At 39.4% G+C, this 22,979-nt stretch overlaps 1 protein-coding gene across 1 annotated transcript in view; it reads left to right on the top strand.

Annotated features, from left to right (window-relative positions):
* The window catches only part of BRSK2 (BR serine/threonine kinase 2), a 304,802-nt gene that overhangs the window by 1,266 nt on the left and 280,557 nt on the right, over nt 1-22,979 (top strand). The window contains exons 3-6 of the mRNA XM_048948874.1: nt 950-1,067; nt 3,003-3,087; nt 6,456-6,569; nt 7,001-7,876. Of these exons, the coding sequence (XP_048804831.1) occupies nt 7,783-7,876 (94 nt within the window). The 5' untranslated portion in view covers nt 950-1,067; nt 3,003-3,087; nt 6,456-6,569; nt 7,001-7,782. The remainder of the gene's footprint in view (nt 1-949; nt 1,068-3,002; nt 3,088-6,455; nt 6,570-7,000; nt 7,877-22,979) is intronic.

Here is a 22,979-nt window from a genome sequence, read left to right as displayed (position 1 = left end):
GCTTTCCCAACAGGCTGGCTTTTTCTCTGAAAAGCTGCATCACCTATGGAGCTAGGAACTGTGACCTTCTGATACTTGAATGGTTTCATGGAAACTTCAAAACTTTGTTTTCTTAATTTCTTTTTTCTGCTTTCCTTTTTCCTCTCCCTTTGTTATTGTTGGGTGGTGGGGTTTTTTGGTTTTTGTTGTTGTTGCTGTTGTTGTTTGTTTTTTCAACTAAACAAATTACTGACATAGTTAGGAAATACTTGCTAATCCTTGCTAATGTTGCTTTTCATTTGTGATATGAAACTGGTATTTTGACCAATCATGCAACAACAAATTAGCTTCAGCATGCAAATCTTCAAAACAACCTCTCACGTCTTTCCTGTGCAATTGGTGGTAGAAGAGTCCTGTAGCTCCTTGCCTTCTGATGAGCAACATTCTTCTTACCCTTCAAATTGTTCTTTGTTTCTTTACTTTTCCTTACCATCGAAACTCTTCCTTTTGCTTTACGCTCAGCTGTCAGGTGTGCTGGCTGTTGCCAACCTTCATCTGCCTTGCAGTTTTCACCCCAGCTTTTCTTGTAAGTCAGGAAACAACCTCATGTGGGCTGTTTTCCTTAAAAGCTTATCATTTGCACTTGCCACTGCTAAGTGTGGCAATGTGATGAATAGATACAGATCTGCTCACTGGTGCATAGTGGCCTCAGGTTCTTGGCTCTTTTGTTCTATTTGCCTACTGTATAGTTTGGCACTCTTTTTTTGAGTAATGTCTTTTGTTTTCTGAGAGACTGCTGTGAATACAAAAAGCAAAGTCCCACTTTTTCATCTCATCAATCTCTTTGCTCTTCTTATACCAAATACCTGGGAATATACGTTTCTATGGAGTGAGGGACCCTTTAATCATCTCACCATTGCCATCAATCTCTGGTCTGTATTTACCTTTAACTTCTTTTCACATTTTGCAGGAACCTGGGGCTGGATGTACTCTCCTTAATCTTCAGGTGTGCTCAATAGCTACAGATCTCTGCACTTTGCTAGCTCCTGCTACGTGTCAAGTGCCAGGCACAGGATATTTTTTAAGAGGTATGGCACACCTTAGGGTACTTTCTGTAAGTGTCATTTCTACAACTATGTAAGAAGTAGTAAAAAAGGCAGGCTATTGTAACCGAGAAACAAGTGCTTCTTGTAATTAAAAGACAGGTTACCCTACACAGTAATGTTCTCAATGTTAGGTTATGTGGTAAAACGAAGGGAGGGCAGAAACTCAAATCAAGGACTGTCCAATCACCGTATGGTCTGAAGTGGCTGTGGTTTAGTTTCATTGTGGGGAAACAGTATGGGATGCAAGGAAAAAGCAGACTGGGATTGCACTGGACGGACTATAGGAAGTCTAGGGAAGGGATCAAAGATGGTGGGAAAAAATGGGGTTGGGTGATTTGGAGAGAAGCAAGAGAGCAAGAGTGGGAAAATAAAAGTGTAAGTAGATAAAAAGGACCAGTTGCATACAAATTGTTGTTGGCTCATTCTAACTTATGTATGGATATGCCCTGCCCATGATTGGTGCAGCTGGACCTGTTATTAAATTCCTTTCTAATACTGCCTTGAGTAAGTGCTTCATATTTTTTTCACGTGAGAGTATAAATCTTCTGTCTATAAAAACGTTTGATATGAAATCAAACTAATACAAGTACAGTAAGTACAGAAATACTAACTTATGGCTTGAGGCAGTGATTGAGCACCTGGTTGGAAGGCAGGGCCAACCCAGGGGATCTCAGCTGTATGCAATGTACCTGAGTGACCAGAAGGGGTGGGCCAGGATCCACCCCTTCCCAGACCTCATTTTAGGGTTGGTGGTGGAGGTGAGGTTATTTCTTGCTGGAGATCCCTGTGTACCTGATGTCTTTCAAAGGTAAGCATCTCTTTTCTTTTATTTTTGTAACTGTGGCTGCTGCATTTGGGCTTGTTCTCATTTGCTGTAGCCAAAGACTTTACTACCCTGCTATTATCACGTCATTATAGCATTACATACATGTAATGGATTCATAGCATATCACTGTAGCATGTGTATATTATATGTAGCAAATCATAGGCTGTTGGAGGTTAAAATTCAGTCTCATGTAAATTCCAATGAGATTAGCTTGAGACTGGGAGAGTGAGCATGGAGGTCCAGCTATTAGGATCTGGAAAATCCTGGCCAGATGCACGTGTAATAGTCTATACCTGAAACTGGAGAAGGGTTGCAGCCAGGTGGGCTTGTATGTTAAGGTGCCAGCAACTGAGGAGATTAGGATTCAGAGGCTGTGTGTGAGCTGGGGAGCTACGCGGTCCTTACAAATATGTATTCCCCTTACTGGACTTCCAGCCATGGAGAGGAGTAGGATGAGGCTGTTGGTGTTGTCGACGTTCATGCAAGTACTCTGAGTGTCTGCCTATTAACTGCGTGGCTAGACAAGTAGACACACAGCATATATCTGTGCAATGTAAACATGCATTTCATATGCGTCTGTCTGCTTGAAATGCATCTTCAGCCTTTCTATTGGCTAAACCTGGGCTGATTGACTGCTTCACTGAAATATGTTTTAAACTATAGAAAATTTGCTTTTTTCATAGTATCTGACATCATACAAATTTGCTGCATATTGTTAGAGTGCTAATATAGCATTCACAATAGCTGCTCAACAGTCACTCAGAAGAGTCTATCAGCTTGCAGTTAGGCTGATGCACATTTTATGGTGGAAGCTGAATGGATGGAATTGCTCCAAAGCACAAAACAATGGCCAGAAAGTGTTCTTGTTTTCATATACCTATTTTCTATTCCTTAAGCACCAAATGCTCTGGTCGCTGAGCTCTACTGTTTCTAGGCTTCTTCCTGAATAGTCACTTTGCAACTGGAACTGATCCATGCAACTCCAGGATTTTTAAAACTGGTGTCTCATTCAGTTTTCTTTATTTTTGAAGTTCTTGAGCATTTATCAGTGGTTTAATGTCTCAATAAGTGAATTTGAATTTGTCACCCAGGAAAGCCTGAAGTGTGCCAATATGCAGAGGATGGGCCCCCAAATTGCAGGACTTTTCTGAGAAAAGAATCTGTAGGCAATGAAAGGTAAGGACATATTAAATGGCTGTTAGGTATAGTACTTAAGTGTTGATAGCTTGCTATTTACGTAAAGAAAAGGCAAAATTGGTCACTCGTGTGTAGTGCTTAGATTAAATATAAATGCCTCTCTATCTCTCCAGCATCCTTTTAAAGTCTTAGTAATGCTTTTATCTGTTTTATTATTAAACATTTTATATGCTTTTACCTCAGCCTTGCACGAAGGAAAGATCATATGTAGATAAGGAACTAACGTTCCATTTTTTTCGTTTCTTGGGTGAAAGTTGAAACGATGTACTAGAATATATAGACTGCTGAAAACTGTTACATGCAAAATAAATATAACAACGATCATAGAATCACAGAATTTCTCAGGTTGGAAAAGACCTCAAAGATCAAGTTCAACCGCAATGGACTAATGTAGGAGCTGTTGAAGATGGAATCTTTGCAGAAGCACTGTCTTTCAACAACCAGTGCTAGGTAGTTTAAGTTCTCCAGTACATAATACATACTGGAACATGCCTGAAATGTGAGAGTATTGTAAAAATTTAAAACATCTACTTGCACTACTGAAATCCCTTTCTTTTCTTAGAGGCTATTTAGGCTTCTTAGGAAGATGCTGATTGGCTACCCACCTCTGAAGGAAACTATTTCTCAATTTTAGGCTGTTTCTTTGGAGATATGGCTGATTTATATAATTATTCTTCATATAGGTATTACAGTTTGTCAACAGCATTGATGCTTAAAGGCTGTACGAGTACCTGGCTCAATTTGATGATGTACCTGTGCAGTGATGTGAGTTTGCAAAATATTGTATTCTGAATGCCATTTATCAGAGGTATTGTATGTCCGTAGATCTGTGGGTGGAATATATTGATAGCATGAAAACGGATCTTAACATTGGAAAAACTGAATATTGTTGTATCATTTCTTTAATATGCCCTTATCATTGGCATTACCAATTAGGGTATTCTAATTGTAAATAAACTCTTAATTTTTGTTAAATTCTTTTTACCATGAGAAAACTATTGACTCATTCTACGCTAATTACGCAAAATTATTGGTGCTTTTTCTTGGAATTTGGGCAATTACTTTAGTAACTCCAAGAATACATTAAAATGAACAATTGAAAAATAGTATATAATGTCCTTATGAGCCTGTTTTTTTTCTCCAATTCTTGCATCTTTTCATGATCTTCACCCTTAAGATTCTCATGGCTCTTATGAGAAAGGTAGTGGCAAACAACAACAACAGAAGAACATGAGGACTTTGCGAAGGCATAAGCTAGTGTAAATGGGGGTGTTTGAAAAATGCAAAACAAAACAAAAAACCGAAATTCTAGGTCTTTTTTATTGTTAATATTCACTCTTTTTAGTCAAGAGAAAAAATTTACTTGAATCTGTGTGGAGTTCTTCCTGAGCAGAATTTCTGGGGTATGCGCCTTTAATGAGGACTAAATAAAAATCGTGAATGGGAACAGAAATAAAAGTACTGAAGATGGTGCCCATACACTATACACTTAAGTTTACACTGCTTGTACGTTTAAGCACAAGATGATACAAAATAAGGTCAGGGGAAATCATCCTGTATGTATCCCAAAAGATATCTGATACATCCCACGACAGCAAAGCCCTGTTTATTCAAAATACTTTGGGAACATCAAAACATTTGGATAAACAGGGCTTCAAATAATTGAGGGAGTTATTGTATAAGTAATTCACACCAGGGGACATAACCTAGATTCAAAGGAGTGAGTTTCATATCAAGGGGTTATAGATAAATGGGATTTTAGTCTATATGAACAGATGAAATAAACAGCATTTGATTATTAAGGAAGAAAGAGGTGTCCAAATATTTTTTTTTTCGAGAAGATTTGAGAATGAAAGATCAAAGTTGCTGCAATAGGTCACACAGCAGAATACTCTTATGGAATCAAAATAGCAAGTAAATAAATTACACCAAAAGGGTCTGGATTTTCTTGTTTGTTTTTAAATTCACTGACCTCCCGGTCAGGGTCATATGAATGAATTATTTTTGCTCTCATTCCAGCCATGACACTGGCATATAATTTGCAGCAGAAAGTAGGGATTTGTAGTATTCACGGAACTGTTATTTTCCCCAAAACACAATGGAAGTAAACTGCAAAGTATGCAAGTTGTCTTTTATGGGCAATACTGTCCGAATGCTCATCTTTCTCTTTATATTGTCACCCAGACATGGTTCATCCACATACAAACACCTCATCATCTCCAACCAAAAGCTCTCGAAAATACAAATTTTAAAAGCTGTTGTGTGTGAAAGATAGTTGGCAATGCATGTTACTAATATGATTGTATGGATAATTTGGCAATTTGGACAAACTGACAGCCCTGCCAGGAGCCTGCTCCTTCACACCGCGATGCCTCACCTCACAATACCCTGGCCAGGCGAAGGAAAGCCTTTGCTACACAACACATGTGGGAAGAGTTCCAGAGATGTGTTCTTGACACCTGGTTGCCCTGTTGAAGATCTCCTGATGTTTCTGAGCCTCGTGCTTCCAGCCTCTGAAAGCGTTTTGCCTGCAGCCTTCACAGCTGCTCTGGAGGGGGATGCAATGCAGTGTCTTTGCCTCAGCGCTTTTGGCGGGAAGAGCAGGATCGAACAGTCGCCATATTGCCGCAGGCTCTCGGAGGGCTTGTTGCACCCTCTCCTCTCAGCCTCGTGGCTTCACACTGTGCCAGACACAGGGAAATGCCATCCCAGCACTGGGAAAGATTGGAGAAATAAAAATGTGTAGTTTAGCAAAAGTGAGATGGGGAGAGGAGGAGAGTAAATGCCTGTGAAGTGCTGGGAGGTACCGTTGGTGATGGTGGAGCCAGTCCTCTCAGAGGAGGAGCAGCTGTTAGCAGGCAGCCCCACAGGGTGAGAGAAGTCTGAGGAGGAGCAGAGCGCTGGGGGCACCACTGGTTTGCTGGCAGGTAACAGCATGCTCTGGAAGTAATTAAAGGTGAACCATAAAAAGCAATGCAGAGGAAGGCCAAAACAAGCATTGGGGTTTTTGTTTCCTGAGGGAGACACAAGGACAACCTGGAGTTGGTCTAAAATTTCACGCTGCTGGCCTGGCTCTCTCTCATCTCCTCATCCCGTTAATGTTCTGCAACCTGTTGGGTGGAGTTGTGGTGCCTGTGTTACAGGTACAAAGCAAATTTCTGGTGTTATTCTAATTTCCTTCATCAGGTGATTCATGTAGATACAGGTATTTTAAAAATATATCCTTTTTTTCGGAAAGAAAAAAAAAACAACCCTGAAATAGTCACTAGTCTTTGCACTCAACTAGCAACATAAAGTGATAAGGTGCATCCAAGTTTTGTCCTCTTTACTCTCTTCTTCTTTTACAGGCTTGCCATGGCTTTCCTCTGTGACTGAAGAATCCCTGCTGTGCATTTCCTGGTTGCAATTCAAAAAGGATATTCCGATCAGTTTGCTATCTGGAACAGTGCAGAGAAGAGAAGGTAAAAAGGAAATTCGTGTGGTATTGGTTTCAGTTTGATAGCCCTGGAGTCTGAAACTGTTGTATAGCCCCAAGTCCCAGAAAGTACATAGGTTTATGCCTAACAAACTTCTTAAACACTTAGGAATGTAAAGATTCGTATAAGTACTTGGACAAAAGCAATGCAGGTTTCCTTAGTCTGCTGGTATAGAGCCTATGGATGTTATTATCTGTGGATCTGAGAATCCTTTCCCATTCCCATTAAACACCTTGATTTTTTGATATAATGAAAATTGCAGCCGTGCCATTTTTGATCTGTTCACCTAAGGATGCAAAGTCTGCATGCTGCCATCAAATTCAAAAGCACGTCTGCCACTGAGTTCAATAGCTACAGGATGGGCCCTGTTTTTTTTCCCTGTCATTTTATTTTTTCTTTTTGTTTCCTCCCCAAAGGCTCTCTTTAAAGGGTAAAACCCACTGAAGATACAGGTCCTTCAGAATCAAACAGAATTAATGAATTTCTCAAGCTCGTTTTCTGAAGTAGATTTTTTTCCCTTCCTGCTTCCTGCCACAGTCACATCCTTTATTCAGTACCATGGAGGTACAGCTGCATAGTGGAGTATAATTCATGAGAAAGAAACGTGTGTGCTTGGGATTTAAAATAACACGCTCCTTAATTATATTTAATAGTGCCTTATCAATAGACTGATAAACTTGGGTGTTTGCCGTTCCTATTGATTATGATGCTCTGTAGCAGGCAGAGGCAGTAACTGCTGCTGCTGATGGAAAAGAAAAGGTACTGGAAGGAGGAGGGGAGAAGGAGGTGGGAGACGAGGGGATTGGCTGCTTGCAATGTCAATCACAGCTGCGGGGCCCGGCTCTTCCGCTGCTCTAGCCCTGGCTCTCCCTTGAACAGCTCCTAGAGAGAACAAGGCGTGCGGAGCCCAGATCACCAGCATCATGCTCCTTGGGCTTGGATCGTAGATCCCCCCTCTTTGAACATTAAAATAACTCCTTCGCACATCAGCGTCCCAGACAGACCCAGCGAGACAACAGGCACGTGAAAGAGAGTGAAAAGAAAGAGGAGGAAGAGAAAAATCTGCAACCAAGTGGACTAAAGCAAAAAGAAAGAGTGCTTTGCTTGCACAGCTGCAAAGTGGGAATTTAAAGAACTGCAGAGAGAAATTCCAGCTCATCAGCACATACACATTGCAGAATTACAGATCCAGGTAGAAATGACATCAACAGGGAAAGAAGGCAGCGGAGCTCAACATGCACAATATGTTGGACCCTATCGTTTGGAGAAAACCCTAGGAAAAGGACAGACAGGTTGGTTCCTTTGCAGCAGCACCCGCGCCAAGGGGAAGGTGCTGTAGCAGCCAGTGAGGTGTTGGGGATGGGGTATGTGAGGGATCAGGTTTTCCCGTTTGCCGATTTAATGAAGATAATATTCACAAAGGATTTTTTTTTTTCTTTGTTTTTAATATCCATGTTATTTTTTTCTCTTTAAAAAAAACCAAGATGCTTCATGTTCATTACTCCTTCTTATGGGTGGTGTTCTGGTGACGGAAGGAGTGCATGCAGAGGAAAAAATAGATGATGCTTGTGGTGGATTTTCACATCAATTTCTTCTCTGCCCTACTTAGAAGTCTTTTCTTTTTAATCAAATTATATTGAAATGGAAGGTTCACAGCCTGTAGTACCAAGGAGGTGGTGGTGGTGGTAGTGGGGGAGTCACCAGCAGTATTTCATGACATCATGATTGAAAAGGGTGTAGTCCTTAAGGTGCAGTTGGTGGTGGGAAATATATACAGTATATCTGTGGCACTGACTGCATTGGGCATTTACCAAATATGGATGGATGAGCTGGTGATTTTTTTGTGTAGCATCTGAAATAAAAGAAAAATAGAGGATCAGTAGCAGAATTCTGGTTATCCTGTGTTTTTGTAGGAAGAATGAGGGGGAGGGGAGGTTATTTAATTATTTCTCTTAAAGCTTGTTTATGAACTCACCCCCAGCAGATCTGTTTGAATGGAACAATGGTAAGAAATATTAAAAAGAGGAAACAGAGTGGAGGGAATTAGCGGAGAGCAGGTGCTTCTGCCCTACATGACATAATTAGATCCTCTAAATGCGTTAAAGATCTGGACTTGCTGTTGCTTGCTTAGATAGCATATTCACTTCAAGGGCAGGGGATCCTTAATTGGAAGGAAAACCTCTAAAAGAAGCCCAAATGGCTATTCCTTTTTTTATTTTATTTCATTTTTTGTAGTAACAGGTGCAATAAGCAATGGGATCTGGCAAATTCACTGGACTGGGGAGACCCCCTCCCCTCAAAGTGAATTGAGTCTTGAGATGATAATTCAGGGAAAGGGGAAATTAGTAATAGGGGGCTTCTTTGGGCATGTGGGTATTAAGTGTTGTTCATTACGGTGGGACAATAAAACATGATGCATTGTGGTGGGGTGGTTTTTTTTTGTTGTTTTTGGTTTTGTGTGTGCGTGTGTGTTGTTTTTTCTTTTTTCTTTTTTTTTTTAAACCAGCCGAGCTTTGCCCATCTGTTGTCTAAAGATTTTAATAGGCGTTTCCATCCCCAGCTGCTGCCTCTGCTCTGCCTGCTTCCTCATTGCCCTGCGTGGCAGCAGCTCTGCAGTCCGCAATTTTCTTAGGGACACAGTCAAAATCCAGATCTTTCTCTGTAAGAAGCAATGCTCTTCTGAGATGATTGATTATAACCCCCCCCATCTTTCCCCTCCTCTTCACAACCCCATAGCAACCGTTCAGAGACAGGGATGGGGATGACATTGTCTTCCAGTGAAAGTGACTTTTATTTATATTTATATTTTTTAATCCTTTTCATTACATCAGCTGCTAAAGGTAGCTATCTGTCAGTGTTTTGGGTATCACCTTTATTTATTCTTTGCATGGCTCAATAAGCCCTTACTTGTGCAGCTGTATCCTTACTAAAATCTGCTCTGGTGATGAAAATACTCCACCAAAAAAATGCAGTATGTTGGTAATAAAACTATCCTATTTCTTTCGGTAATCTTTTTTTTCCTGGGTACTCCAGGTGATCAAAGATCCAGCTGTGGATGACAAATTCATTTTTGTCTTCATCACCACTTCCTTTTCTTTTTCTCACCCTCTCAGTACCCCTCCCTCTCATGTAAAACACAATTGTCTGATTCCTGAAAATACTACCGCATTAACCTTTCGCTCCAGATCTCGTAGCCTGACGTTGTGGTCCTAAAGGGTTATCTGCAGCTTTGGTTATTTTTTTTCCTCTCTGCTAATCTTCCTATCTTCCTCCTAAGTGATTAGAGACGTGGGGGTGGAGGGAGGAGAGCATGCGTTTAGAAGCTGCTGTTGGCCTCTGCAGTTTCTCAACCACCTGGACAAGGGTGAAAGTTTCCTTTTGCAGTTTTACCACATAACTGATCTTAATAGATAAGTCTCTGCTGCCTGTGCACATGAGTGCACATAAATGCACAATGCACGGTGTCATAGAAGCTGGAGGTGGTAAATGAGGGAGGGGAAGAAGAGAAAAGCTTAAAAGTAGCTGATGTCAGCCTATGTCTTCCTTGCCATACCTACTGTCGATCAACATAATAATGCACTGAGGTGAAATCTAGCTCAGTGTTAAACATACATGGCTGAATATGGAAAGATGCCTTCTGGTCTTCTCGCGTTTTCTGTGCTAATCACATTTGCTAGCATGCAGAATGCCATGAACAGTGTGTGCTATGTAGCTGGTCCTCATCCTGCTTGTTTTGAAGGGTAAGCAAGCAACCTGCAGCATTTCAGAGAGATGACAACAAGCGCAGTATGAGGGCCTCATTCACCATACTGTGTCGTCATGGTGTGGAACTTTGAATTTGGGTTGCAGTGGCATATAGCTCAAGAAAAACAGTGATTGTAATTATTCCCTTAAAGCTTGACTTTAAAGCTTGGAAGACTAGGAGGTAATAGCTTGGAATACATATTTATTTTTGTCTGTGGGATGGAAAGAGAAAAATTTTGCAAAATGTAATGGTCAGTGGAAAGAAAGTCTAAGTTGTGTTGCTAAATCTTACCTATTTTGCAGTGATGTTTGTACTCATCATTTCATTTTCTGTAATATACTGATTATTTCAGATATGCAAGCTTTAGCTTTGCTCCCAGGTATATTAATATTATGTGAATCTGTTAATTAACCATCTTTTACTTAGATCAAAAGAATAGTTTTTTGGAGTGGAGCATGGGTTTGCAGTTCAAGGCAGACTTAGGGTGCTGCAGAAGGGTAATGTGATGGTAAACAGAATTATAACTAGCCTGCTCTCCATGAAGTTCTCGCTGATTATTATCTTAATAGCTGAGAAAAATGTTTATCACCAGCAGCTTACTGGTCTCTGCAATGAGGTTCAGATGCTGCATCTCTGACATTAGTGGAACCTAATGACATCTGTCTGTGGTTAGGCAGATTGACGTGGAAAGACCTTTAATTCAAATAGGTGGGTAACAACTGTTGTTTCAAGTGTTAATTGGAATTCAAAATAAGATGCACAAAATTTGTCTTGAGTAGCATTCTGTGCTGGTGTCTCAAGCTTGCCGAGGGTGACTGATGCTACAAACAGAGGATGAAGACCTCTTATTTGGAGAAGTCAGAAAAGGACTGCGTGAGACAGAGCTGAAAGATGTATGTGCTTATGCCTTTGCTGGTAGCGGAAATGGTAGAGAGAAGATATGGGAAATTGTTTTGAATAACGTAGCATAAGAACTTATAACGCGAGTATTGGCATTAGATGGTCTTCGCTGGCCTGCTTGCTTTTGTAATAAGTTAAATGCTGAATGTCTCCCTTGTTGTTTTTTTTTTTGCAGCTGGATGAATGGTTTTGTTGGAATAGAAGCAGCAGTGTAATTTGAATTATTATACTGCAAACACCTTATTTTGCAGAAGTATTAGTGCAAAAGATTATTTCTATTTATGTGATATGAGGGGAAAGGTTGGTTTATGTAAGTTATTTTACAGTTTTTTATGTAAGTTTTTTTTACAGTTAATTATAGGAGGTTTCCATTGTAATTAACAGTAATGAGGAAAAGGATGTGTGTCACGTTACAGTAACACACGTGGAAACAGTGCACCTTAAGAAACCCCAATCACACTTAAACATGAAATACTGTTTTAGTTTTCCTAACTCAGACATTTTTTTCCACTTGCCATTCATTTTGTATTTTGTATATTCCTCTTACTGATTTTTGTTCCACTGGTATTTTGGCTTGCGCGTTTTCTTTCTTCCCGTTAATCCCATTTCACCCTCAAAACTCTTTGAAGAGTGTCTGGATTGCAGCCGTTAGTAAATATTCACTATTGTCAGAGGTGAGGGACTCAAGTATTATTTCTTGTGAAGGACTGCAGAATTCCAGTATTTTCTTGTATTTTCATTTGATATTGCTTTATGAACTTTGGCATCGTAGTTTGCTATGGCACCAAGTCAATGCGCAGTCAATTTCCAAAACACTGTTCTGTCTACAAGTAATAAGAGACCAAGTCTACATGATTGTTACCCTATTCACTTTAAGATAATCTTTGTGAAAAAAACTAATGTTGCTGATCCTTATTGTTTTATGCCTTTCATTCATTTCAGAACAAAGAATACTGCTGAAACTCATGTCACTTTGACCTTTGACAAAATGTAGGGGTCTTTTTTCTGTGTTGTATGCTATGTGACTTACAGCCATTTCTTCTATGTATGTCTTGTCTGTGTGAGCCATCAGCAAGGTGTTTAGCAGTATGCTGTTCAGTTATATAAGAGAGATCATTACGTTTGAGTCTCAGCAAATTCAGTAGTCTTTTATTCAGCAAGGCCTTGAGCAGGATGTCTCTTTGCAGCCTTAACCACCTGTTTCTGTGACATCCTCAGAAACTGAAGTTTATTTTTTTGTGTGTGTCAGACTTGGTTGCCATTGAAAGGTTCAAACCTATCGGAAGAATGTTTTGTAGACAGTGATTTCAGAAGCCTGTTTTGTGTTGTCTTTATTTTTTTTCTGTATCTGGCTAAACAAAGTGTATCCTTTTTGTCCATACTACTGTAAATATATTTTTGTCCCGTTTGTTAGATACGGAGGGAATTCTAAAATAGTTCTGTGTTATTCAGTTTAGTTATCAAGATGAATATATGGTTATTGATGTGTAGTCATTGTGGTTCTCTCCATAGCCTTTTCTTAAAGTGCGTATTCTGTTCATGTTCTCATCTATGTTTCTGCTTTCCTTATGAGAATCACTTTCAAAATGGTAAATCTGCACCCCATTTTCATGATAGCCTGTGAGGACTTGATTGATTAATTAACAGCAATACTAGAAATAGTAGTGTTGCTAGAAATACAGCACTGCATGCAGTACTGGGGGCATTAAAAGTTTTAAAATCTGTTAGTGAAGTTTTGCCAGGAAGATTAAGTAATAGTTACTTAGGCTTAATGGATTTTCCAGTAATGATTATGAATTTTCAGAGATTTAGTAGCTCTTAACTTCAGGTACCTTAGGTCTCATTGTTTGAAAGTACTGCTTTCCTGCATTTATGATTGAAATAATACTGGTATTACCTTGAGAGTTGTGCCTTGTGTCCAGACTTGGAAGTCCAAACTTCCCTTTTCTGACTTGCACTTTTTTTTCCATGCAGACTCCTCCCTGTTTGCTACAGTGAAAACATTTATGAACCTCTGACCTTCTATGAGCTTTGTGGAGGCATGCCATCAATCTTTTATCCTGGTATAAGTAGCAAAACTATCATGGGCTTATTGAAACAGGAGTAGGCTCTGAAGGTTTGTTTTCATTTGTAGAGCACAGTAAGCTTTCTCATCCAGGAGTTGTTAGAATTCAGATACACTGTCAAGTGAGTAGGACTAGGTGATTATTTATATATCAACATTTCAGACATCAGCAGAAATACAGAAGCAGTGATTTTTCAAATAGAGTTCTTGTGCTATTCAAGTGCTTTTTTTTGCTTTCTGTCACTGTCCTGGTCTCACTGTAGTGGGAATAACTATCTTAGAATAGTAAGAGTTTGGAGAAATGAAAAATGTTTAGAGGTAAATTTATTAAGAGTGGAAAAATTTTTCTTCCTAGAAAAGCTGTGATGAACAATTGTAGTATTTTGAATGAATCCTTAAGATTGCTTTTATGAATTGCAATGGAGCAGCTGGTGAATGTTTTGGATTCACTGTGATATTTTTTTTAGTATACCACAAATTTACTCCATACATTTTATTTTAGAGTCTTTAATATTATATGCTTTATAGAGTTAAATAATAATTGTAATGGCAGCAATAAATGTTGATATTCCTTTCAAAATTAGTAGGTAGGTAATATGTAACAAACGTAGGTGATGAAAGCTTACTGGGTTTGAAAAGAAGTGAGAAATTTGGAATTAATGCCTTCTGAAGTACTGGTTCATGAAAAACCTACCACGTGTATAGAGAACAGTCCAAATGAGAACAGATTGAAGCCTGGAGGTGGATTTCCATAGTGGTGGAATCAAGGTAGACACACAATTGGATGCTTAGGCAGTGATGTTCTTCAAATGCTGTGAAGTGTTAACTTCCCCGTGAAGTCAGTTGGTTCAGTTGTGCTAACTTAAGTAGGAAGCTCATCAAGCCCATGATAAATAGGTAAAGGTAAAGGAATTTTTGTCATGGATTGTTCTGTTAAGAAGCATCCCAAAGAAATTTTCTGGTTTTGTTTTTATTGTAAACAAACCTGGAATGTTTAACAGTCTTATATGATAATAGTGTTGGGCTGCTCAGGTCATGCATAAACAGTACTGTTTTTTCTACAAAATATCCATAGCAGATGTAGTAATGTGAATGTAAATGCTATTCATAATGAACTTCAACAGTCTTTATCTGCAGTGTCTGTAAGTGTAGAGTGATCTCTTGAAAATCTTTTGTTGCAGTTTTTTGGTTTGTGGGTTTTTTTGGGGTTTTTTTTTTTTTTTTTTTTTTTGGTTTGTTTGTTTGCAAACACCTATTTTCATCTCCTTTCGTTATGTCTCTTTACCTTGCTTTCAGATTGGCTGTGCTTGGTCAATACTCAAAGATTTTATTTGTACTCTTGAGTGTAGTCTGCTGGATATGTTGTGTAAGAGAATCATGCTCCGCTTGGATGGCATTGCAAACACTTCTGGTATAAATGTTTGCAAGTGCTAACTCTGAAAATGTAGTTTTCCTGCATAGTTTGACATAATTCCCATGAACGCCCTTACCTAGAAGACAGTTTTCTTACAGGGTATCGTAGGGGAACTCTTGTGTCACAGCTAGAACTGATGATTGAGCATCTGGTGAAGGGGGTGGCTGGCCCAGGAAGCACAGGGGCAAGCAATTTACCTGTGCTTCCCACCTGATTGGAAGGGGTGGGCCCAGGGAGGGCACCCAGGATCCAGCTCTCCTGTGAGCATCTTCTGGGTGAAGGCTACTTTCTGAGGAGGAGTGTGCTGTAGCCGGAGACCCTCATCACCAGCTGGGTGAGTTAAGTTTCTCCTGTATATGATTACTGACGTTTCTAATTGCACTTTGCCTGGTATCGCAAAGAACTTACAGGAATCAAATTCACTGCTTCTGAGGACCAACACAGGTATTTTCAAAGAAGCACATGTGATTATATCAGACTTACTTCATTTAAAATGCATATTTTGAAATGTATCGGTGGTGTTAACCTATTCATTTTGACTAAATCTGTTTATATATTAAAATCATTGCTGATAAATATCCCGTTTTAAAAAAAGTAAACCACCATACAACTTCTTCATTTCTTCAGTGCTTTTGGAAATTAAGTTGAAATTGAATTTAAGTGGAACAGAAGAAATTGTGTTCATTCCTTTAGAAAGTGTTCAAGTGGAGAATGGCTAGAGAGCAACCCTGAGGAGAGAAATTTAAGTGTCAGTTGATGAAAGATTTGGCGTAAGCCAGCAATGTGCTCTTGCAGTGCAGAAGGCCAGCCATATCCTCTCCATTGAGAGAAGTGTGACCAGCAGGTAGGTTGAGGGAGGTGATGCTGCCCCTCTACTCTGCTCTCCTGAAGCTCAGCCTGGAGTACTGTGCCCAGTTCTGAGGCCCCCAACACAAGAAGGACATGGAGCTGTTGGAGTGGGTCCAGGGAAGGGCCATGAGGATGGTCAGAGGGTGGAGTACCTCCTCTATGAGGACAGGGTGAGAGAGCTGGGGCTTCTTAGCCTGGAGAAGACAAGGCTCTGGGGGGACCTTACGGTGGCCTTTCAGTACTTGAAAGGGGCCTACAAGAAAGCCAGGGAGGGACTTTTTAAAGGACATGTAGCAACATAGACAAGGGGAAACAGTTTTAAACTGGAAGAGGGTAGCTTTAGACTAGATATTAGGAAGAAATTCTTTACTGTGAGAGTGCTGAGACGCTGGAACAGGTTGCCCAGAGAGGCTGTGGATGCCCACTCCCATGAAGGAGTTCAAAGCCAGGTTGAATGAGTTTTTGAGCAACCTGCTGGGAGGTATCCTTACCTATAGCAGGGGGGTTGGACCTAGATAATCTTAAAAGTACCTTCCAACCCAAACCATTCAATGATTCTATAATACTCTACTGATATTACTGCAAACACTTTTTGTCATGAAGTCATCGTTTGTGACACAGATGCCTGTAAGATTACTGTTGTCCTATGCACTGTACAAGTGGGAATATGCTGTTTATTTCACAGTGACCTTGGGATGCAGTTTTTACAGTTTAATAACAGAAGTGTATATCAGCAATTGAAAATACTGCCAAGGACATTGACAGAGGACATGAAATATGCTTAGAAAGGGACAGGTTTGGTTTAATGTTAACATTAAGTTCTGACTGGGAAACTGAAATTGAAGAGCAAGGTGTATAAAAATGCTAAGTGTTGGTATTTAAATACAAGCAAATCCAGATACGTTCCCTTTGTAGAGTAACCTTTGGGCTGATGGAAGCAGTTGATGTATTCAGTGCTGGGTTGGGTGGAGCAGAATATTTACTTTGCTTTGTCAGCAATAATGGTTATGTTTTGAGAAAATTATTTGATTATTTCCATAAGGCCACAGATCATGATCAACTGACATAAACTGAAGCTGTCCTAAATTACTCTTTCAGTGCTTTAGTAGCTGATTTTTCAGTATTAGTCAGTTTTTGTGTTTGACTCTTACTGCTCCTTCAGTTGGCTTCTTTGCATAAATATAATAGCATATTTAATATTAAAAACTAAAGAAGGAATTGAGAAATAAACTTCATCTGTGATGTTGTAAGGGTTTGGTCTAGAAGGGGCTGTTCCTTGCTCAGTCAATAACAGGTTCTTCTGCATTTTCTTATGTGCCATCTACTTACTGATGACGATAATTGATAATTTGACAATCAAGGAATTTGGAAAAAAGTTTATATTTTTCCAATTACTGACTAAAGGAGTTTATTGCTGGTAAAAACAAACAAAACTGTTTGAGATTTGTAACGCTGACAGTAAAAATGAACTGATACTGGGTTTAGGGGACAATGAGAAGGGAAACAAACATAATTGGCTGAAGATGTGTAAATGCCATCTCTATTTTCTAAATGTACCAACTCTAAGTGGAAATTATATCCATGATAATATTTCTAGTGAAGTACTGAACTTTTACAGTTCAATAAATGGATAGGAAACTCTTCTCAGGCATCCATTTAGTAAGTGCTTTTCTGGCTTCCTGCGCCTACTTAACAAACAACATACTCTCTTTATATCCTGAGGCTATTGCAATTTTGATTTGCCATCTTTTGCAGTGTATGTTTAATGTTGGAGAAAAAACATCTGTGATGTAATGTGTATGTATATATTTTTGGAAATAGCATCTACATTACATATATATTAACAAGTTCTGCTTTTTGCAGCATCATTTGTCTGTGTATTCAGCCTTACATGCTATAATCTAAGTGCCTCTGTCACTTAGGCATTAGGCACTATTGACTGGAACAAAAATAATGGAAGAGTTCCATTTTGGGGAAAGCAAACTGGTCTAGACAAAAAATCTGTTAGTTTTCTGCTGTCCCTCTGAAGCCTGCTCTTGGACTTATGAATTTAAGTGTGACGAAGGCTTAGGGGTCATTCTTCAGCAGCAGATGAGAATGTGCTGGGTCTTCACATTGACCCAGCAGGGATTCTGGTGGAACACCTTTTCTTTTCTTTAACTTTCTTCTTAGTTATTTTTGTGTGTGGCTAGCAATGTAAATTTCTATTCAAATACTGACCTTGTAAAAATGAATGTTTAGTTGGTCCTTGTTGAGGTACCTGTAGACCTTGTTTGTGATGCTGGCTTGTCAGCCTTATGATAATACAGTTCATGAGGAAGCACAGTAACATATTTCTAGCTAAATGTGAGCTGATGTATTGTTTCCTTTGTTTAAACAATATTCTGCTCTACTGAAGTCTGAGCTAGGCTATCACAGGACTATGCTAAGACAAGTTTTATTGCATTTAAATTAAAACACCAGTTAAAGTAGGAAAAAGAAGCCTTCAAGTTCTAGATCCTTGTGGAGTGAAATGGACTGAGTGACATTTAAAAACTACTTGTGCCTTGTGCTGACTCATCGCCAGCTGGAGGTTGAGTTATTCATCTTGCCTGCCATTTGCCCACAGTAAGCTTCATGAAGTGACAATGTAGATTTCTTTTAATAACTGTGACCTGTCTCCAAGTTTAGTGAATTGATTTGATGGTCAGATTTTTACCTTACTGGAATCTCTTCATCCCCTCTATTCCAAAGCTCTTGTCTTCATTTCAGGTTGTAAATGGTGGGTAGTTGTAGCTGTCACATTGAGGTGTTCTGCTGTCATGAGATACAGGATTGAGCTACAGCTTTCCTTTTGAAGTTTGGACTGTCTGTGCTTTCACTCCAGTTACCTTGCCTGTTCAATACAATGGCTAGTTCAAAAGTTAACATCCTTATCTAGAGGATGCTAGACACACGTTTGGTTCTTTCTATAGCTGCTGTTTCCTAGAGTGAATTAGTGAAAGCCTTAGGAGGGAATTCTCAGAAAAGTTTTGGTGATGTTACAGTTCCAAGACTGGGACCCTTTATAATTTCATCTCTATTGTGATTAATGATGAGAAAAAAATGTCCATTTTCTTACTTTCTCTCAGAAGAGATTAAGGATTAAATCAGTTTCTCCTTCCCTTGTGGAAGAATTTATACCTTTCTCCTCAGGCATTCAGCGTGAAACATATGGAATCTTTGAGACTTTTCTTGTACTTTCAAACTTCGTTGACACTGGTTAACTTACTCTAATGATGTAGGAGGAATTACAAACAGCCTGAAGAAATAAATTTTGTTTTCTTAAGAAATCAGGCTGAAGCAAAGCTGTCACGAACAGTGCAACTTCTTGGAACTGCATTTAGTTTAGAATGCGATGAGGTGCTGCTGTGGCAGACTGAGTTCACTGGAGCACAGACACTTTTTGAATTTTGCCCCTCAGCTTGGTTAAGACTAACATCAAGTTGAGAGGAAGAAGTCATGTTAGACCAGACCACATTATGATCTAACACTGTGAAAATCCCCACCCATCTTGATAAGGTGGTTTCCTGTCTGTTTGCTGCTGCTGAGGCTGTTCAAAGCAGGGGTAAATTGGTCCTTTCTTTTTCCGATCCGAGTTCAATGACTGGGCAGTGTGGGAAGAAGGGAGCCCTCGCTGTATTTCCTTCATGTATCCATTTTGGTCTAGTGTCAGTATTTGAAGTAGTCCTTTCCTGCAGAAAGCTGAGAGGAAGACTGAGAGTTGTTTGTATGTTTGCAATGCCTGTCTGTACAAAAATGGTCACCATAGACAAAGCCAAGTATTATATTACAGCTTGGCAATGACACAAGTGCCATAGCCCTATTAAACGCGGGCATTTGTTTTTTTGAAAAGGCATGGCCATGAGTGGCACAGCTTTTAAGACTCCTTATGCTGTGTGAGCTGCAGCCTTAAACAGTTTTTCATTAGCTTTTGAAACTATTTAAATATATGTGTTTTTTTCTTATAAATTTATAAAGCTTGATGAAAATAGTAATTGTCAATAGGAAAATCTCTCCGTGTTTTTTTTTCCTGTGCTGTGTTTCTTCTGGGTCTGTGGCTTATTTCATTGCTCGTGTTTGTGAAATTGCATTTCTTTTTGCTTCTGGTTGTTTTCTGATTGTACTGAGTATATTACTTAGTCAAATTCCCCACTCAGTTACATCTGTGCAGCCCCAATGACTTCGAGGCGTTGCTCAAGTTTGTCTGAGAGGGAAGTTTGACCCATGAGCACACTTCTCATTGATGATAGTAGAGGCAGACCTCTGGCAGTGTTCTAGTTACGAAGAGCCTAGGAATACATCTCTGCAGTGAATATTCAAGTGAATTAGAGCACAAAGTGGAATAATACTGTAAGTGAATTCAATTCGCATTGAAAATACAGGCATAGCATAGAATTCTAGTAATTCTAGAAATTACTGTCTTTCATCTTTAAAGCAGAAATCTGCTGGCTCGTCTAACAGAAAAATTAAGGTAGACAGAAGGTTTGAATACTTCAAGAGTAATTCTTTTCTAATATTCTGTCTTTCCTCACCAGTTTGTGTTATACATCAGCATGTAGGAGGTATCCTTACGTTTAGTATTGCTGCACCTTTGCTAGGGGCAGATATGACCGAACTACTGGCATAGTTGGACATTTGCCATCTCATTACCAGGTGGCTCTTCCTTCTCAAAGGAATTGCTGCAAATGTAGGTGTCATTTCTAGATCTGAGCTGCAACATTCATCATTGCTTTTACTACCATCAGCTCAGGTAAATGACAGCTGAGAGCCTCTTTATCTTCACCAATACTTCTTTCTTCTCAGTGTGTTTTGATTCCTATGGCCTGGGAACTAGTTCCTCCACAGATTGCTTCTCAAGCATCTGTAAGAATCTTATGTGCTTCTTGAGTGTCTACTACTCATTTCCATGAAGTCTGCTGGAGGGGGGAAGCCCCAGTGTGGTAGGTCTTGTTCTCACTGTACAGGTGGAAACTGAAGACATGCCAAGGGAAAAGGATTTTGATCTGTTGACGTGTCTATCTTGCCATCAGAGGAGTGATAGTAGCACCAGTAGCTAACACTCTGTCTCCTGGTGGAAAATAGGGCACTGCAGACTGTGTGAAGTTTAGGTAGGTCTACCTGAGCACCTCAGACCTTTGCCCTGTGCAGAAGTCCAGGCTTCCCCATCTTTATCTGATGATGTACTCAGACCATTTGTGCCTTTGTTATGCTCTGTTGACAAACCCCCATCAGCTAGAAATCAAGGTGGTATGTATGATGTGGATAAGCTGTGTTTGTATACAGTGGACTGTACAGATGATAGGAGTGTGTATGATTTCATTGCAGGGTTACTTTTCCTTCATATGTTCAAAATACTGACCTTGTGCTTTACTCTGTGAAGTTCTAAATCTGCTGTGAAAGATTATTCTGTGCTCTCAATTCCTATTGGATTAAGGGTACTCAGCTTCTCAAAGGATTGCATCCCTATTTGTACTCTTATGCTCTCTGAAATACTGTTAAGTCCTAAACTGGTGATTTCTTGGGGAAGAGCAGTAGAGACACTTGTACAAAACAGGCTCTGTTCGTGTCTTTGTGCAGCATAATGCAGATTACTCAGAAGCAATAACTATGTAGTTGTCACTGGCCCTGGAAGGCTCCCCCACTGACTTGGGTTGGAGTGTCTGGTGAGTTAATTTGTCCATTTTTCATGATGCCCTACTGTAAAACTAACATAATGCTGAAGTTCTCCTTTGGGACTGGCAGGATTAGCCGGATAGTGGTGATACCATTTTAAGAAGTAGGAAGCAGCATGGAAGGGCCTGGGATAATGCTGCTTTTTTAGACCTAGTGCTTTTTTGTTGTTGGTTTTTTTTTTTTTTTTAATTTTTTTTTTTTTTTTTTGCAAGTGTTCATGTGCATGGCTTCAGTTCATTTATTATGTATCTGTTGGTTTTTATCTCCTGATGACATAGGAGATCAGTACATAGCCTGGTCTTTCCAGGTGATACCTTTTCATGCTGCATTTGTTTTCCATAGCTTCCCCTTCTAATTGTTGTAGTCTTGATTCATAAGTGCTGAAATCTCTGGCTGCAATGTAAAACAAAAGTTGGCTTAACTCTCCAATAAAATGTAAGAACTGCTTTGATCTTCCATTTTGACAGTTTGTGGTTATGCTGACTTCTGTTACTTTTTTCCTTAGAGGCATTTGTCCCTCATCTCTAAAACAAAATGTCAGTGAGTTTAAAAAGAAACAAAACAATGTTTGCGTGATGCTTTGTGTTCTACTTATAAAAGATTTATAACTTGGTCACTTTTATTTATGCTCCTGTAGAGCCAGTAGAATTACACTGCAGTGTAAAAGTGCAGCAGTTTCATTTCCCTGCAGGCAACAGCCCTCTGGTGGTGTGTTGAGTTTTCTTGTTTTGTTGTTTGTTTTTTTCCTCTTGTGAGTCATTGGGAATTCTGACAGACAGATAAGATTTTAAAAATGCCTCAGACTAAATTCCTTCGTAGTCCTGTGTCTTCTCTTCCTCCTTTTTCCAGACCTCACCTCGTCCACCCCCATCTAAATTTGAAAGTGAAATGCAAAGTTAATAAATGCATCCACTTGATAATAGCAACAGTCTTATTTGGTCGAGTGATATTTACCAAATGCTTTTTCAGTAAGCTTCAGCTTACAGAACTGTTGCCTGGAAAAGGGTATAGGTTGGTGTGAAGTGGGTGTGAGGTTAATGGGTTACTGAGCAGACTGATTGAACTGTTAGGAATGCAGGCATTTCTGAGGAGGCCAAAATTCAAATATCAAAGAATTAATTTTATTTTTAAGGGGTGACCTTACAAGTCAGTTATGGATGCTACTGTTAGTCGTTTCATGTTACTGCCTGGAAAAATATTTCAGCTAATGAAGAAGGAGAATGCTCTGATCAGTGCTTTAGAAGTGAAATTTATCTTTTTGCTAGCATCAGAGTCATTTGTCACTTGAGTTCCACTTAGTCTCTCTTTTGAAGGATTGTGTGATGTATTGGGAAGCTGAAGCGGGAGTTCAGAAAGTAGATGAAGTAAAATATTACTTGTCATTTCTGAGGTGGTAACCCAGAGTTCTGTGCAGAGGTTTTTCAGGAGCTAAGGTTATAACAGGGATATGTTTAGTTTGTTTCAGGACTATAGTGAATTTCAAAACCACATTGCATCTGCAACTGTATTATTGTAAAACACTTTGTAAGAAGAGGTAGGGCTCTGTTATGAACCCTGAAGTTGTGTTATTTTAAGAAGGGGAAGAAAACAAGCTTTTCTGTAGTTGAGGCTGAACAGAAAATAATTCAATTTTAAAATAATTTTTAAAATGCACCTCTATGAGTGTGATGTTTGAGATCTACTGTGTGTATGAAAACTGAAACAATTTACTAAAGGGATTTGTATGTT

The sequence above is a fragment of the Lagopus muta genome, chromosome 6 (genome assembly GCF_023343835.1).
Source record: "Lagopus muta isolate bLagMut1 chromosome 6, bLagMut1 primary, whole genome shotgun sequence".
Taxonomy (NCBI): Eukaryota; Metazoa; Chordata; class Aves; order Galliformes; family Phasianidae; genus Lagopus; species Lagopus muta.
This window is presented reverse-complemented; position numbering and strand designations above follow the sequence as displayed.